This window comes from Melospiza melodia, chromosome 22, assembly GCF_035770615.1.
Source record: "Melospiza melodia melodia isolate bMelMel2 chromosome 22, bMelMel2.pri, whole genome shotgun sequence".
NCBI lineage: Eukaryota > Metazoa > Chordata > Aves > Passeriformes > Passerellidae > Melospiza > Melospiza melodia.
Genome location: NC_086215.1, coordinates 2,698,977 through 2,716,022, shown reverse-complemented (window position 1 = coordinate 2,716,022; position 17,046 = coordinate 2,698,977). Strand labels below are relative to the sequence as shown.

The window sequence follows — 17,046 nt, the reverse complement described above, 5'->3', positions numbered from 1 at the left end:
CAGCCTAGCACAGATTCCTTGGCATTCCCAGTCCTGCTGGGCTATTCTTCCAACAGTCCTGGGAGGCAACTGGCAATGGAGAGCAGTGGTGGGCACCTAACTCTGAGCAGAGGGATGACATCATCTGTATCCTGCCCTGTGCAAGATGTGCAATATTTTTGTAGTATGTGACAGAATCTCTTCCCAAAGACACTGTCAGCTGTTGTTAAAAATACTTACTGGCATATCTCAGCAGAAAAACACAAGTGGAAGTTGATTTAAGAGTTGCCAACTCTGGCTCAGGGTTTATTTTATATTCAAGTTACATAGCCAAGTTTTGTCAAGACACCAAATCCAGAACAGGTTCCAGCTCCAGGCACTTGAGTGTTTTATTTAGATCAGCCCAGCCCACCTGCAGGAGTTGGACAGGGCTTTCACCTTTGCAGCACCAGCCCAGCACTGCACTTCCCAGCCAGCCCTTTCTCCAGGGCTCTCCCACAACCCAGAGCTGCTCTGAGCAGTGGAGATTTCCACAAGTGCCTATTTCCTCTGTGCTCCAAGATCTCACCTAGGCTTTAGGGCTTAAGAAAAGTGCCTGAGGCACCTGGTGAAGGAATGGTCAGGTCCATAGCTGTGTGCTATGGAAGACAGGGTCCTAACTCATGGTGTTATCACTTGAATCCCACTGCAAACTAGTTCCAAAAGCCTTTTGAAAGAGCAGCATCTCTGGCTGGTGGAGATAGGGTTATGTGACCTGAGAGCCTGGGGAACAGGGCTCTGCCCCCTGCTCCCAGCCAGCCACCCTTGGCTTGGGGAGTGAGGATCAGCTTCCCAGCCTCAACACGAGCAATAGGGAGAGGGATGAAGATTCTCACCCAGAGGAACCTCCTCCCACCCAGGGGAACCTCCTCCCACCCAGAGGAACCTCCTCCCACTCAGGGGAACCTCTTCCCACTCAGGGGAGCCTCCTCCCACCCAGAGGAACCTCTTCCCACTCAGGGGAACCTCTTCCCACATAGCAGCCTGAGCTTCCACATGGAGAATTCCCACAGCCAAACCCCAGAGCCCTCTCCCTGCTCTCTGCTCTTCACAGGTACATCTTTGGCAGTGTAAGCACAAGGTAAGAAATGCCAGGTCAGGGAACAGGCTGTGGGAAATGCCATCACTGCTGGAAGTGACCCCATGGATCTGAGTGGGAGATATCCCCTGTCCAGGTACAGGAGAGCTCCTGGCTGTGCTGGCTGGGGCCCAAATGAGCTGGGACGAGTGTCTCCCACCCCTGGGGGTGCAGCCAGGCAGGAAAAGGCTCCTGTTTGCTATAGGAAGGCAACATCACAGCTGGTCTGGGTGGCAAAGCATTTGGGGAAGATGCCAGTCTTGCCATTGCATCGTCCTTCCAGCCAGTCTTCATTCACTGGAAAACATACAGGAGCAGGAATGAGCCCTGGCCCATATGAGTGGGGTTAGTGAGAGTTTTCATGCCTGGAATTTAACTCTGGGAAAAACCCGTTCCAAGCCTGTAACTCCTGAGAGTATGAACCTCAGACAGCACAGGAGAGGCCACATTTTGCCCATGCTCCCCAGAGCAGACTCCAAAAGCCTGGCCCAGCAGCAGGACTGGAGAGCTACCTTCAGAGAGGATATCCAGCACATCTCCCTTGCTGAACTCCAGGTCCCCTGGTCCCTGTGGCAGGTAAGAGTGCTCAGCCAGCATCTGGTAGAGAACAGGTCTGCCTGACTGGGAGTCTGAGTCCTGCAGGAAAAAGCCAGCATGGAGGTTGCAAAGCAAAGCAGAGACTGGAGCCCAGCCCAGCAGAGACCTTGTCCCAGCCTACGTACCTGGCAACAGAGTATCAGCTTGCCCTCCATCAGCTGCTGCCACACCTTCCCCAGGTCTTCCTGTCCCAACACTGTCCCCAGCTCTGTGCCATCCAGGAGCCTGTAGCTGCAAGGGTTCATTAATGCTGAGCAAATAATTTCATTTAAAGTCAAACTTGGAGGCCAGCCCAGCCCTCTGCCAACCTCAATCTTCACAGTCCCCTTTGCAGGCCAGTTCTGAGCTTCTCCCCTTGCACAGTGACATGGGGCTACCCCAGATGCTCAGCAGGCAGAAATGGCACTGTGGGGAGTGACACTGTCACCTCCTCCCACACAAACTTGAGGGGAAGATTCTAAACTCTCCTGATGGCACTGTGTGTCCCAAGGGGTATCACAATCAGGAAGACCTCACCCCAGGATCTTCTGCCTGAGTGCCAGCTTGTTCTGCATTGATCCTTGTTACTGCAAAGGCTGAGCTGAGTGGGACAAAATCCAATCTGTGGCAGCTGCATCTACACAGAGATTTTCCTTCTCTCCTCCCTTTTTCTTGACCATGGTACAGTTTCCTAGGAAAGATCCTTTAGGCTTCCAAGGCCCATAGAATCACAGAGTTGTAGAACGGTTTTCCTTGGAAGGGCCTTAAAGATAATTTAGTTTCATCCCCCTGCCATGGACAGAGAATCTTTCACTACACCAGGTTACTCCAAGCTCCATCCAATCTGGCCTTGAACAGTTCCAGTGATGAGGAATCCACAATCTCTGTGGGCAACCTGTGCCAGGGCCTCACCACTCTTATATTAAAGAATTTCTTCCTAATATCCCATCCAACCCTGCCCTCTGTCAGTTTGAAGCCATTCCCCCTTGTCCTGTCACTCCATGCCTTTGTCATAAGTCCCTCTGCAGCCCTCCCTGAGCCATTCCCCTCCCTTGATGTAGTGGGAGGGGATTACAAGAGGAATAGAATGTGCTTCCCCGCGGGGATCACTCTGTGGTCCCACCCAAAGCCCACGGTGAGGTTTGCCCTCTGGGCCGACTGTGTGCTACATCTTTGCTGCTTTTGGCCCCAGATAAACGTTCCCAGGAGCCCAGAGGCAGCTGGATGCCCGTGTCCGGAGGGGAATGGCTGCCGGCCCATCCCACCCCACCGCCCCGTACCTGAGCGCGCCCCGCTGTGCCTGCTGGGCCAGCCTGTCCCGCAGCAGGGCCCGCAGGGCCGGCAGGGCCGGGGCCTCGCCCGCCCGCAGCACCAGCGAGCACTCGCAGCGCAGCCGCAGCACCGCCGGCCTGTCCGCGCCCGCGGGGGCCTCCCCGCGCCTCGGCGGGACCTGCGGGAGATGGGCTCGGTCAGGGTGGAGAATCAGAGTACCCTGAGCTGGAGGGACCCACCGGGATCCCCCAGCCCAGCCCCTGCCCTGCCCAGCGCCCCCAGCAGCCCCAGCCTGGGCACCCCTGGCAGCGCTGCCCAAAGGCTCCTGGAGCTCTGGCAGCCTCGGGGCCGTGCCCATTCCCTGGGCAGCCTGGGCAGTGCCAGCACCCTCTGGGGGCAGAGCCCAGACTGACTCTGAAGCTCATGGACTAAGAAGAACCCCAACTGACTAACAAACCCGAGGGACAATATCTGCTCTCATACCAAGAGAGGTGACACAGGCACAGTCCCTCATCTCTGTGCTGCCATGTTGCAGCAGAACACATCAAAATGCAGACCTGAATTTCAAAGGGAGAACTCTGGATTTAAAGCATGGGATCAAATGTTCCTCCTGTTACTCAGGAATTCTGGTTTTGGTTCTGATTTTACAGGTACCTCCTCAACACAAAATTATATGAGCTGGGCCCCAATTCCTCCAGTCAGCTGGAGAGGAGCAGCCACATTCCTCTGTTGTGCTACCTTCTGGCTGAGCTACACCTGAAACAATTACCCCAAAAGCCCCAAAAACAGGTGTGGCAGAGCTGACTTGCAGCTGAGGGACAGAGGTGGTGTCCCCAGAGGGCCACAGGAGTCATTCCAGGACCATCACATGCAGGGGCTGGCAATGGCATGGAAGTACCTCAGAGGACATTACCCAATAGGGCAAATTTGAAGGAACTGTGCTATCCAGACTGATAGGGACAGAAAATGGGACACAGGAAGAGGGGGGAAAGGACAGCAGGGTGTTCAAAGACAACTGCCTCTTGCAAAGTGGGCTGTAAAGCATGTGCACAAGAACTCTGATGCATTTGCTGCTCCTGGTGCCTCGGAGGGTGGCAACAGGTCAGCCTTGGGCTGTGTCACAAAGTGGGAGGGTCACAAACTGGGAGGAAAGACCACGTGGGAGCCTCTCTTTAGAATGAAAAAGTGGTCAGAGGAAGGAGTTTTTTCCCCAGTGATTTGGGAGCAGCTCAGGAATTCTGGGCAGGAGTCTTGCACTCTTCCCAGCCCTGGTCTCCTGAGGCTGTGCCAGCTTCAGCCTATGGAACACCTCACCTTAGAGTCCATGTGGGCACTGGCATCATTGACAGAGGCATTTTCTTCCCCAGGAGGATCTGCAGAACAGCACAAAGGCAGGGGAACAGCCCTGCAGTCAGCACCACCACCTCCTCATGCCCCCTGAAGAGCAGGGTTTGGGCACAGCTTCACCCACTGAGGGCCCAGGGGTTACCTGGCTTCTGCTTCATGGGGAGGCGGCTGGGAGGCACCTGGGCAGGAGGAAGGGGAATCCCAGTGCTGATCTTCTGCAACAGAACGGCATCAGAAAGGAGAGGGCAGAAAATGGGAGCCTGGATAAGGCTGGTGTGTGACAGGCTGCAGCCAGCTGCAGACTTGTGGGTGTAACCCTAGAGAGAGCCCCAGGGAGAGCTGCTCATTGAATGGTTGGATGAGTTGGAGCAATGAGGCTCTTGAGGGCAGAGGTCTGGGGACACTTCCCTGGCACTCTGCTCCCTGCTGGGTTGGTGCTGGGACAGAAGGAGGCTGGAGCAGAAGGAGGCTGCTCACACTGTGCTGAGGGCCCTCCCCACTTGGGCTGGCTGACAGTGACACAGCCATAGAGCAAACGCCCAAGTGTGTCCCAGAGGTTCATTTGGAGGGGGAAAAATGACAACTAAAATATCATTGCAACATCAGAAAGGGCATGTGCTTGAAAACTCCCTCACATGAAATGGGGTTGAGCTGCACCCTTCCACACTGGGTTCAGATGGAAAATGATTGGGATAATGTGTGGCTATGCCTGTGGTGGAGATGAAGTTCTCCCAAATCAAAGGGATTTTTTATACTCCTAACTCTTCTGTTGTTACCATTCAAGAGCACTTGATCTTCAGTCAATAGTCTCAGTGCTTCACACTCTACGTTTCTCTTACAGAGTTGTCCTAACCTGTGATAATTTTACAGATAAATGTCCCAAATGTATGTCTTGGTCCCTCCCTCCCCCCGGTTGCAAGGTTGCCAGCTTACCCATTTATCCATCCTTGAGGCAGGCTCCAGGAGAGAGCTCGGGATGTGCAGCCTCTGCACAGGGACATGGAGCAGAGCAGAGTGAGAGAGGAGCCCAGCAACCCTAGCCCAGCCCCAGCACTGCCTGTCACCCTATGGCCACACAAATGTGCCTGAGCCACCCAAGTGCTCAGTGCTCACACACTGCTGGGCAAAATCCAACAATCCTTTTGCAGTTTTCCTGCAGGGAGCAGAGCTCCTGCTGGAGTGGCTGCAGTGGAACACACCAAACACCCACCAAAGCCCCTGCTCCCAAGACAGAGCTCAGGCAGAGAGCAGCAAGGATGCCCAGGGGTACCAGTGTCCAACAGCATTTCTGTGTCTCCTGACAATCACTGCTGCTCATTTCAACTGAGCACTGGAAATTTTTGCTTACAATGCTTTTTTTTTCCTGTTGAGAGTCTATTTTTATTTTTTCTACATTGAATTTCACCTGGCACTTCACTGGGCAGTCAACCAGCACATCCACATACTTGTGTAACTGTTCCTGTTAGCTCCAGATGCTTCAGGCTCTCCCTCTATTCCTGTATCACTTAGGAATATGCTAAATGCTTATGTCACAGAGGATTTGCTGTGGGGACATAATTTTTTTAAAATGAAAGGAAGAAAAACCTGTTCCTTTATATCCAGCTTTTAATTCTGTATTTTTACCAGTCCTGAGAGCACTGCCTCAATTGCTCAAACACCTTACTGGTTTATAGTGGTCTTCTGAAGAATCTTATGACTTTTTTGAAAGACAGGCAGGTAATACATTCACTGAACCTAATCCAGGTATACAATGGCTCTTTCAAAAAGTGAACTAGACAGGTGAGAAATGGCTTCTGCCAACAAAAGATTTTCCATGTTGTGTTTATCTGTTTCTGTTCAGTCTCTTTACACTACAGCTCCCTGGCCTGCAGGAAGATGTCAGATTTGTTGGGCTCTAAGTCCTTAGGACTTCCCTGGAGCCGTTCATAAATCCTGCCAGTACAGCTGAAACCATCCCCAAACCTTCCCAAAGTTCATTGAACAGAGGCACTACAGACCAGGTACGGACCAGCCCACCTCCTCAGCTCCATCAGAGCTCTCAGGGGATAAATCCTGCTCTAAATGGTGGTCCTTGGTGAGGTCTGCTATGCTACAACTCCTCAATAGGATCCCCTATGGTGGAGAGCCCAGAGGCCATCCTTGTCTCTCTACAGGGGTGAATGGCAGAGGCTGGTGAGAGCTCAGTGTCAGGAAATCTGGGGGTGTGGGAAGGAGCTCCTGAGGACTGTGCTCAGGGCGGCTGGGGCCAAGCCCTGCCCTCGGGGCTGTGTTCCTGCCCTCGGGGCCGTGTTCCTGCCCTGCCCTCGGGACCGTGTTCGTGCCCTGCCCTGCCCTGCCCTGCCCTCGGGGCTGTGTCCCTCCCTCAGCACCCTCGGGACCGTGTCCCTGCCCTGCCCTGTCCTGCCCTTGGGGCCGTGTCCCTCCCTCACCGCCCTCGGGGCTGTGTTCCTGCCCTCGGACCGTGTCCCTGCCCTGCCCTGCCCTTGGGGCCGTGTCCCTGCCTCAGCACCCTCGGGGCCGTGTTCCTGCCCTGCCCTCGGGGCTGTGTTCGTGCCCTGCCCTGCCCTGCCCTCGGGGCTGTGTCCCTCCCTCAGCACCTTCGGGGCCGTATTCGTGCCCTGCCCTGCCCTGCCCTCGGGGCTGTGTTCCTGCCCTGCCCTGCCCTTGGGGCCGTGTCCCTCCCTCATCGCCCTCGGGGCCGTGTCCCTGCCTCAGCACCCTCGGGGCCGTGTCCATCCCTCAGCACCCTCGGGGCGGTGGCCCTGCCCTGCCCTCGGGGCCGTGTCCATCCCTCAGCACCCTCGGGGCCATGGCCCTGCCCTGCCCTCGGGGCCGTGTCCATCCCTTACCGCCCTTGGGGCCGAGTCCCTGCCCTGCCCTTGGGACCGTGTCCCTCACCTGCCCGTCGTGGATGGCCGTGGCCCAGCCGTCTGCCGCTCTGCCCAGCACGAACACCAGGCTCCCGGCCGCCACCTCCTGCCCCGGCGGCTCCTCGGGGCGGTACCGGGCCAGCACTCGGTGGTAGCCGGACTCGGCCTCCCTGCGGGGAGAGGGGAGCGCTGAGCGGCCTGGAGCGCGGTGCTGATGGCTCCGAGCCACCGCACTGCACCGGCCCGGGCCGGCACGGGCTGCAAGGTGAGGGTGCTGGGAAATCGGGATTTCCATTGCTGCTCTCCGGCCCAACTGGGAACAAAAGGGGCTTGGGAAACACTGATTTGCCAAATGCAGCTGCATTTTCATTGTACTGATAAACAATGTCAAGATCAAAACATTGATCGACACAGCCCTGAAGTACTGCTGGTGCAATATCACCGAAACAAATTACTTTCTTGGAGTTTGAACATGATTTTGGCTCAGGACACTAGGGCTGGTTGTGAGCTTTTGGAATTGTCCTGAGAATTAAGATGGGAAATGTGGAAGAGGCTAACAGCAGGCCTGTTAGCTAAAGGAGTGAGAGGAAGCTGAGAAGCAAGAAGCTGAGAAGCAAGAAGAAGCTGATAAGGAGCTTTTTCTAAAGCTGTAACTAAGGAGACCAAGAGAAGTGAGGAATTGAAGAAAGATAAGAAGAGGACTTTGCAGCTATATGAAGTATTTTTAGAAAGTTAGCTGAAATCACTGTAACTTTTCACCAATGGTGTTATGTTGATTTATTGTAGCCAATAGTTAAGGTAGAAGTATAAACAATTAGGAAGTGTATAAAAGGTCAGCCATGTTCGATAATAAAGAGTTGCCATCTGAGACTGATTGTAGTCTCTGCTTTGTGTCGTGACCACCTCAACAATGACAGGGAAAGCTGAGCATCCTCTGCCACAGACCTGGGCAGGTCCCACAACCTCTGTCTGCTTCCATTCCCCAGGCATGCCTGATCCATGCTGGTCTCCCAAGACCATCAAATCCTGAAAACTGCCCAGAGGCTCTTGCAGAGATGCCAGGGACCTGCAGCTCCTTTGCAGCCACAGAAGTCTTTGTGTGTTTGTCATTCACTCCACCCCTGGCCAGAGGGGTGGGGATCCCTCGGAGTATTCACACAAAGCAGCCAGAGAATAAAAGACTTTTTGAACAGTAGAGAGAGAAGGGTAAGACCAAGGTGGGACTGAACACTCACCGCAGAGCATTGGCACTGGGTTCATAAAAGCCCTGTTTCTGTGGGAGAAACAACAGGATCTGTTTGTAACAGTGCCTCCTACAGCAGAAGTGCCACCTTACCTCCTGACTCTGTTATTTTGTCTTTACTCTTGACCCCATTTGTCATTCCACACCACCCAGAAAAAGTCTGCTGCTCCACACCTTACCAGGATGTGCCTTCTCTTCCTTCCCCTCCCTCTTTATCTCATCAGGAAGTAAGACAGTCTCTTCCCCCTCCCCTGGTTCCAAGGAACTCCCAGCGCAGTGAGAGGCAGCTGTGCTCACACTGACACATTTACTGAAGTGATGAGCAGAGACAGGCTGAGCACAGCAAAGCACTGCTGTTTTGACATGGTGAAGAGCCAAAAATGCATCTTTAAAGGGCTGGAGATTCCCATCACTGAGTCCCTTACAGCCAGTGCTGAGCCTGGCTCTGAACATCCCCATGGATCCAGACTGGTGTTACACTGGTTTTACCAAGAGTCCACTCTTCCTTCCCCTGATGGTTGGATCTGAGCCCCTTTCTGGAGCTCCATGACAGCTCTGTTCCTCCTCTCACAGCTCTGTCCTGCTCACCTGAGGCCTGAGAGGCTCAAAGCCAATGTACTCATCGTTGGGAATGATGGATGAGATGACCTGTTGGAGAACAAAGCAATCAGTGAATCTAGGCTGGACAAAGAGATTCCCAAACTGCGTCCAAGATTATCTGTTCAGACTCATTTCCTTCTGGCATCCTAAGGTCAGGCAAAGTGTGGAGCTGTACATTCAGTGGGAGAGGCAGAGCTGGATTCCCAAGGCAACCTCAACCATTTGTGTCCCATTTTTTTAGTCTTTAAAGGTATGTGAATTTATTACTTTCCCTTTCTTTTATGTGTTTTGGAGCTCTCTGTTCTGACTGCACTGGTCACAGAAAAGGTCAGAGAAATCCTCTGCTGTCTTGTATTAAGGGATGTCACAAAGCATTTGTCCCCTGAGTGCCAACCTGTCCCCCAGGGAATGAAGGACTGAGCAGCAGCATGCTGGGACAATGTGCCCCTCTTAAAAATGTGCCCCTATTGTCAGCAAAAGGGCAACAACAGATTCCCAGAGTATCTGCTCAGCCCTTTCAGACTTTAAAGTGACCAAGACTAGAAAGGTATTTTAGTGCCAAAGTGCATTTTTTTGGTAGAAGGGGTAGCAATTCTAACAAATTTTGGCTTCTGTGTCCTGACTGCCTGGACTGGCTGCAAGCTCTGCCCATCCTGCTCTCTGGACATGGCAGAGGCAAGGTTTTTTTCTGCTGCTGTTAATCATGACAAGTACGTGTCTGTTACCTTGGGTTTACCCAGGAAATCTTTTGAATCCAGCTGCTCAACTTCCTTCTTTCGTGGTCTGAAAAGTTCCCCAAGAGGAACCAACATGGGCTCTAAAAACAGGTGATCCTGGGGTGGGGAGAGCAGGTGAAGGAAAAGCCATCAATTTGCATTGAATGAAACATCAGAGCCCTGAAAAGCAAATACAGCTGAGGTGTGCAAGAGCAGCTCCAGGAAGATATTGGGGCAAAAGTTTTGGCTGTGAACTCGACAAAGGCCATTCAGGCTCCACAAAAGCAGGAGCAAACTGAGAGCTCAGCAGCCCCTCCCCAGTGGGGAGGCAAGGACTGACACTGCTGGCATGGGGTGGGTGGGAAGGGGGGCAGTGCAGGAAGGTTTATCAAACAAATCTTCTAAACAGCTTTTCTGTTTGATTTCAGATGTTTTCTGTTCAGCCACTGAGTAGCATACTAATAGCAAATACAAATAATACACTGGAAAAGCACAAATGTGATGCCAGAAGAGATGATCAGATTAAAAACAAAGTGATCAATCCCTCAGGAAAAGTAAATCAGAGATCTGCAAATGTTTCAGATCATAAAGGGGTCTAACAGGAAACTTTCACTTAGAAGCAGCCCTAGAAACACTTTCACACCTAACTTCAGCTCTAAAAGTGCTTGACATTAATATCTGAGCTGCCACCATTTGTTCCTGAGGCCAAAGGGACTCAAAAGAAGCCAGCCAGTGCCACAAAAAGGGAGAATCTCCAGGCCTGCACTTGTAGGGGTTCTGCACTTGAAACACTGCACAAGGAAACTGGTGTTGCAGGACAAGTACAAATGGAACTGAGCTCCTGAACATGAAGGACCAGGAAGCCATGTCCTCAACCTCAGAGGTCATCCCAAAATTCTTCACTATGGTGTTTCTGGGCAGTGAAGCACCTGGGGAAGATGGAGTTCCCTGATCACCTGAAGCCCTGGTTTGGCAGAGCATCATGTACAAATGGCTTAGACTGTGCTAGCAGGTGGCCAAGCAGCTGGGTGTATGGCAGGAACATGTCAGGAACACTCAAAATTACAACTTTTAGCACACATCCCTGAGCTGAAGCCCAATGCACACTCCCAGGAGCTCACACAGGTGGCCTTACCTGCACCCGCTCAAGGGCCAGCTCCAGGATTGCTGTTCTTCTTTCAGGTCTCCACACAACAGCCTTCTCCAGAGTGACCCTGGCCTCCTGCCACTGCTGCAGGTGGCACTGCACTGCTGCAGTGCTGTACAGCACCTGGAGTGGGCACAGGGAAGGGACTCAGAGGGCTAGGACCAAGGGACACCCAACATGTCCTCCTGAGCCCAGCCAAGAAACAGGGACAGGCACTACAGCACCAAGAGCTCAGCAACAGGAGAGGCTGAGTGGCAGAGCTGGGAACATTTCACAATCAGAAAGGAAAAATAAAAGCTTGGATGTGCTGGAGCTGCTGGTCAGGGTGGTGAGAGACATGAGGACAGCAGGGGAAGACTCTGGTATCACACTTTAGTTCTGATCCTTCCTGCAGCCAAAAGGCCAGGAAGCTTTCCTTGGGTGTTTTTCTGCATGAAACTAGGTAATGATTTTTGTAATCCTGACTCCCTGTCACTGCAAAATAACTTAACTGAAACTATTTCATGTTGTAGTGGGCTGTGAATGTGCAAACTGTCAGCTGTAGCTTGTCACCCTTCAGCAGCATGTCAGTCTGTTCCTGGGGAAGAGCAGGCTGTGGGAGTGTTGCAGATGGGGTGTTGGGGAGCTGTGGTCTATACTGAGAGTGGAAGATCTCTCCCTGTCACTGACCAGCTGGGCCACAGCCAGAGCACTGTCAGACAGCTCCTTATCTCCTGTGATAGGGTTATCAGCTGGGAATTGAGGTGTGTACCTGGCTGCACGCCCTGCTCAGGACAAGGCTCAAGCTCATAGGATGCTTTTCCTTTACTCCTTAACCATGGCAGTAAAAGACTGTTTGGGAGTGTGGGGAATGGCAACTCGGAGCATGTACAGGAACTGCAGGGACGGCAGCAGCTCTCACTCAATCAGAAGTGTGACAGCCTTGCAAGAGGCAAATATTTCTGGGTTTTCAAAGCACACATGTATCTCCCACGAGGAGATCACCTGCAGCACGTGAGAGGCCGTGCATGGGGAAAGCTGATGGCACAGTTCTGCTGCAGGAGGATGTTTGTGTATTTTGAAAAATGAGCTCCAGGTAAGAATGAGATACAGCTGAATCAGGATGCTGATCCCAAGTGTGGGGGGCCAGCCCATGTCCTGGTGATGCCTGGAGTAAGGGGTTGTGTGTCCACATCAGGGAGGGCCCCAGCCTTGGGACACTCCTGAGCCCTGCCCCTTTCCCAGGGAACTGCTCATTTCCAAGGGAAGGCAGCGCCATGGCACTGAAGCTGTTAAAGCCAGGGAGGTTTGGGTAATACCACAGATGCCAAGGATTGCTTCCTCCTGCCAGGTATGGGGTGCTTGAAAATTGCTGAGATGCTTGGCTGGAGTCACACAATGTCTCCTCACTCTCATGGAAGTAAGGAGTTAAATCCTCTTTCCTGTATCTGCTTTTCAATCTGTGTGTGTGGACTCAGAGAAAACAAAATGAACCTTCCAGTAAAGGACAGTTTCTAGGAATCCTTTACATATGCCCAAATATTACAAAAATTTACAATCAGTTCAGCCTTTGAGCTTCCTTGAGCAGCATGTGGCAGGTTGGCTCTGTGTGACAGTAAGAGGTACAGGATGAAGCATTTCAAACACAGCCTGAGCACAGAGTGCAAGTTCAGGCACAGAGGGAATATTAAGATCAGTTGCTGCAGTTGAAAGAGGCTTTCATGCACTTGACTTTCCTACAGCCCACATTTTGCATCAGTGCTGTTCTCATCTGTCACTGAACTCTGAGAGCTGAGGAGTTCACCAAACTTCCATGTGTATTTACACCAAAGTGTAAATATTACACAGAATCCCAGACTGGTTTGAGTTGGGAAGGACCTTAAAGCTCCCAGTTCCACCCCTGCCATGGCAGGGACACCTTCTACAGACCAGGCTGCTCCAAGCCTCATCCAGCCTGGCCTTGGACACTTCCAGGGATGGGGCAGCCACCACTTTGTCAGATACAGAGAAAATAAACCCCCCTCAATACAGAAATTCCTGTGCACCTGCTCTGAACAATTTTACTTTGCAAACTGAATCATTTGCTAAACTTTCCAGAGATTATGTTGATTTACAACTTTTATGATTAGGTTACTTTTAAAAAAGTGCAAGCAGAGTATTTTTACAGTTCTAATGTACTTTCTTGAAAAGGTCTTGGGTCACTAATGCCTGTTACTGAACCCCCAACAGTGGGGAAGGATTGCTGAGCCAGGCTGACTCTTACCTCCCAGGCATAGAGGATGTGCCTCAGCCCCAGCTGTTTGTAATCAATGAAGGGATTTTCTCTTAGGTGACTGAAGGCCAGGTGATAGTCAGAGAGAGCTTCTTCATACCTGCAATGCAGAGGTGACACAAGAAACTGAGCCTAAAACAGCTGGAGACTGTTTAAAAATGTGTTCTACTCTGCAGCCTGTGCAAGGAGAGCTGCACCAGAGATGTGTTATGAAGAGCCAAGGTTACCCACAGCTGGGAGCTCCCTGCTGTCCCAGCACCTGTCCCAGGAGGATTGAGGGCTGGGAACCTGACTGATGGGGACCAGAGAGGGAACACACATGGCCAGAGCATTGAAATTGAGAAACTTGAAATTTAGAACCTCAACATTTAGAAATTTAGAGAACCTGTGTGGATAAGGAGGGTATTAGTCTGAATTTACACCATCTATGCAACTGAAATCCAAGCAGGTGCCCACTGAGGCTGCAGGTGGTGAAAGGAAGGGCTGTGCAGTGGGCACCTGGCCAAGACAAGATGCCAGGGGGGGTGTTGGTGGGTGGGAGCAGCTTCTGATGAAGGAAGGAGCCCTGGGGGCTGGAGGCCATCAGCTCTTTGGGCAGGAAGCAGCTGCCAGCCGTGCTGCCCCTGCAGTGGCTGTGCTTGGGGCACATTTGCTTCTGCTGCTGGTGGAGCAGCTCCAGAGAGCCACAGCCCCTCTCCTGGAAAAGCCAGAACTGCTCACTTTGACTCCCTTCCAGAAATAAAGACAGGCATTTTGTGGAGATTAAGGTCTGGAAATATGGGGAAAACAAGGGGAAAGAAAATTGCTGAGCTCAAAGGTAAGACAAGATCTGTAAAATACTTCACCCAGCTCCCTGAGGAGGATGTCACTGTGATTTAACCGTGGAAACAATGAGTAATCAATCCCATGACACTTCTGGAGCAACCTCAATATTCTATCAGTGAGACTGAGATCAGGCCCCCAAAGTCTGCTGGCAGGAGAATGTGCAGGCTGCATTTTTAGCAAGGCCAGACTCATGTGTGTCATGTGAGGACACACCAAGCAGCACAATTATATATTTTTTAAATTTCTAGAGAAAATCTGAATGGCAAAATAACATTGTGGCAGCCTTGCATCCAGGAGCCTCTGTCTGGAGGGGACAGCAATGCCATGTGTCAGCCACCCCAGAGTTGTGCAGCTCTTATCAGAGATGAGACTTGCTGACCTGTGACAGGGTTCCAAGGCTAAAGCAGATCCTGTGACCCTGTGAGGTTGCTGGAAGAAGTGAATTTTGGAATCAAAGAATCATTTAGGTTTAGGAATAAAGCAGGACTGAAAGGAGAGAACCAAAGACTGCACTGGCTGTGCACCTCACTCACATTTCCAGCTGCAGGTGGACAAATCCTCTCTGGAAGTAGCCCACAGCCAGGGAATTGTCCTTCTCAATGGTTTTATTGAATGCCTGAGGAGAAAAACACAGGCAGGGCCCAGCTGGGATGTGTCCTGTCAGTGCCTGGGCACACACACCCAGCCAGCCCCGTCCCAGCTGCCCTCACAGAGGCACCCCCTGGGCTCCTGCCCAGCTCTGAGGGCTGGGCACAGCTCCCAGCCATCCTTCAGGTCTTGGCTCTGTGTGAGCTGAGCTGCAGGCTTTTACCCCTCCTTGCTTCAAGGGACTGGACATAAATGAGCTGCATTGGCCATCTGGCTTCTTAAAATGGGGAAACTGTAGCCTGCAGCAGAGTTGGCCAGTGGGAGCAGCGGGACTGGCCAGGCTGGGGAAGGCTGAGGTGATGAAAGAGTGAGAGGGAGGGAGGAAGCTGCAGGGCATCTCACAATGGCCTCTTAGTCAGTGTTTCTGCTTCGGTGCCCCGGCTAAAAGCAGTGCTTGTGGTAGCAGCTCGTGGTTCAGTGTGCTGGGAGAGCCAGGAGTCCTCCTGGGGCAGCATCACGGCTGTGCTCCTTCCCTTGCCAGTGCTGAAAGCCCAGCCCTCCTGCCCTGCCCTGCCCTGCAGGGGAAGGTGAGTTCCTGTGACCCCACACACTGTGCTGGCACGTCTGCCTGCCTGGGCCAAACCTGAAATAACAACAACCAACCCCTGATCCACACGGAATACAGCTGAGCTTCTTCCCAGTCCCTGCCCCTTGACTGGGCTCAGAAGTCTCTCCTGAGCTCTCTCCCTCAGCTCCATGGCCCCTCTGTGTCCCAAACAGCCACTGCCTGCCCAGGGCTCCACGGTGCTGCCCCAGCCCCTCAGCACAGCCTCAGCTGCCCCTTACACTGTTTGAGAAAGGTTTATCTGCATCTCCTCCCTGGAGACAGATGAATGGATGGATGTGCAGACACACCAGGTGCTGTCACAAAAAGGCTTTTCCTCAGGGCACCTCCTCTCCCTTCCCGAGGGCAGTGGTTTTCTGGCACAGCAGCTTTGTTCTGGCAGTCTCCACTGCCAAGCAACATTTTTGTACTTTCAAAGTACACCCATCTCATGTCTAAACCCACGGCTACAGAACAGCTATTGGACAATCTTTTTCCTGCTTTGATTTAAAGCTACAATACATTTTTAATTTATTGTGCATGTCCAGTGGGTTGAGGTCTTCTCTTGGAATCAGGCAGGCTGAGCTTTAGAGGTGTAGTTTTCACATGACAATGAGCTAAATTCACCTAAAGGACAGGATTTTAACTGATTTAGTTTTAACAAAACTTAAGGTATATTGCCAGATGCCATTTCCAGTATCTAATTTAACTACTCTCTATTATCTTGTTTCAAAATGATTCTGCCCACTGATCTGGATTTTCATTTAGAGAACCACGGAATCACAGAATCATTAAGGTTGGAAAAGGTCTCAAAGATCGAGTCCAACTGTGAACCGGGCATCACCGAGTTTATCACTGAACCCTGTCCTCGACGGCCACATCCGCCTTTTTAACTTCCACCTTTTTCACTTTTCTGTGATTCATTCAGCCAAACTTTTCCCTCCAACCATTCACCCTTCAACACCCTTCAACATCCCCGCTCGCATTCCCGCAGGACACGCAGAACACGAAACGCCGGATCCCAGATCTACTTTCAGCACCGTTCCCCGCGAGCGGACCCGGGGCAGCCGAGCCGCCCATGCCCGGGGTTCCCCGGGGATCCCCCCGCTCCGCTCCGCTCCGGGCCGCTCACCCGCAGGGCCGCCTCGGGCCGCCCGGCCAGCAGCTGCACGCAGCCCACGTTGAAGCAGATCCTGGCCGGGGGCTCCGCGATGCCGCCGAACGCGTCCAGGGCAGCGTCCCAGTGCCCGCGGTCCGCCGCCCGCACGGCCTCGTGCCAGCGCCGCACCAGCTCCCGGTACGCCATGGCCGGGCTGCGGGAACGGGAACGGGAACGGGGAACGGGGACGGAGCCGCGCGGGGCCGCACCTGCCGCCCGCCCGCGCCTCACCTGCGCCGCACCTGCCGGGGCGGGGCCGGACGGGAGAGAGCGGCCGCCTCTGCCCGCTCCGCTCCTCCTCTGGGCGGCGGGAGGAGACACCGAGCCCGCAACGGGACACGGACAGCATAGTGGGACAGGGACCGGGAATGGGACACGGACCCCGCAGTGGGGCAGGGACCGGGAATGGGACACGGACCGGGAATGGGACACGGACCCCGCAGTGGGACAGGGACCGGGAATGGGACACGGACCCCACAGTGGGACAGGGACCGGGAATGGGACACGGACCCCGCAGTGGGACATGGACCGGGAATGGGACACGGACCCCACAGTGGGACATGGACCGGGAATGGGACACGGACCCCGCAGCGGGACAGGGACCGGGAATGGGACACGGACCCCACAGTGGGACATGGACCGGGAATGGGACACGGACCCCGCAGTGGGACAGGGACCGGGAATGGGACACGGACCCTGCAGTGGGACACGGACTGGGAATGGGGGATACTGAGCCTGGAATGGGACATGGA

General features: G+C 53.2%; 1 protein-coding gene across 2 annotated transcripts; it reads right to left on the bottom strand.

The window, feature by feature from the left end:
* Positions 1 to 256: 256 nt before the first annotated feature.
* NOXA1 (NADPH oxidase activator 1) lies at positions 257 to 16,441 on the bottom strand. 2 transcript variants are annotated; one of them, XM_063174547.1, is made up of 15 exons: positions 16,268 to 16,441; positions 14,477 to 14,559; positions 13,110 to 13,218; positions 10,856 to 10,990; positions 9,730 to 9,837; positions 8,993 to 9,052; positions 8,397 to 8,434; positions 7,190 to 7,331; positions 5,225 to 5,278; positions 4,434 to 4,506; positions 4,259 to 4,317; positions 2,953 to 3,122; positions 1,819 to 1,924; positions 1,609 to 1,732; positions 257 to 1,393 (listed from the first exon to the last, which is right to left on the bottom strand). In XM_063174547.1, the coding sequence occupies exons 1-15, from the start codon at positions 16,439 to 16,441 to the stop codon at positions 1,296 to 1,298; spliced, it is 1,533 nt and encodes a 510-aa protein (XP_063030617.1). In that variant the 3' UTR covers positions 257 to 1,295. The 2 variants fall into 2 exon arrangements, with proteins under 2 accessions (XP_063030617.1, XP_063030618.1); XM_063174548.1 differs by having other exon boundaries at positions 4,434 to 4,503.
* Between the last annotated feature and the right edge of the window lie 605 nt (positions 16,442 to 17,046).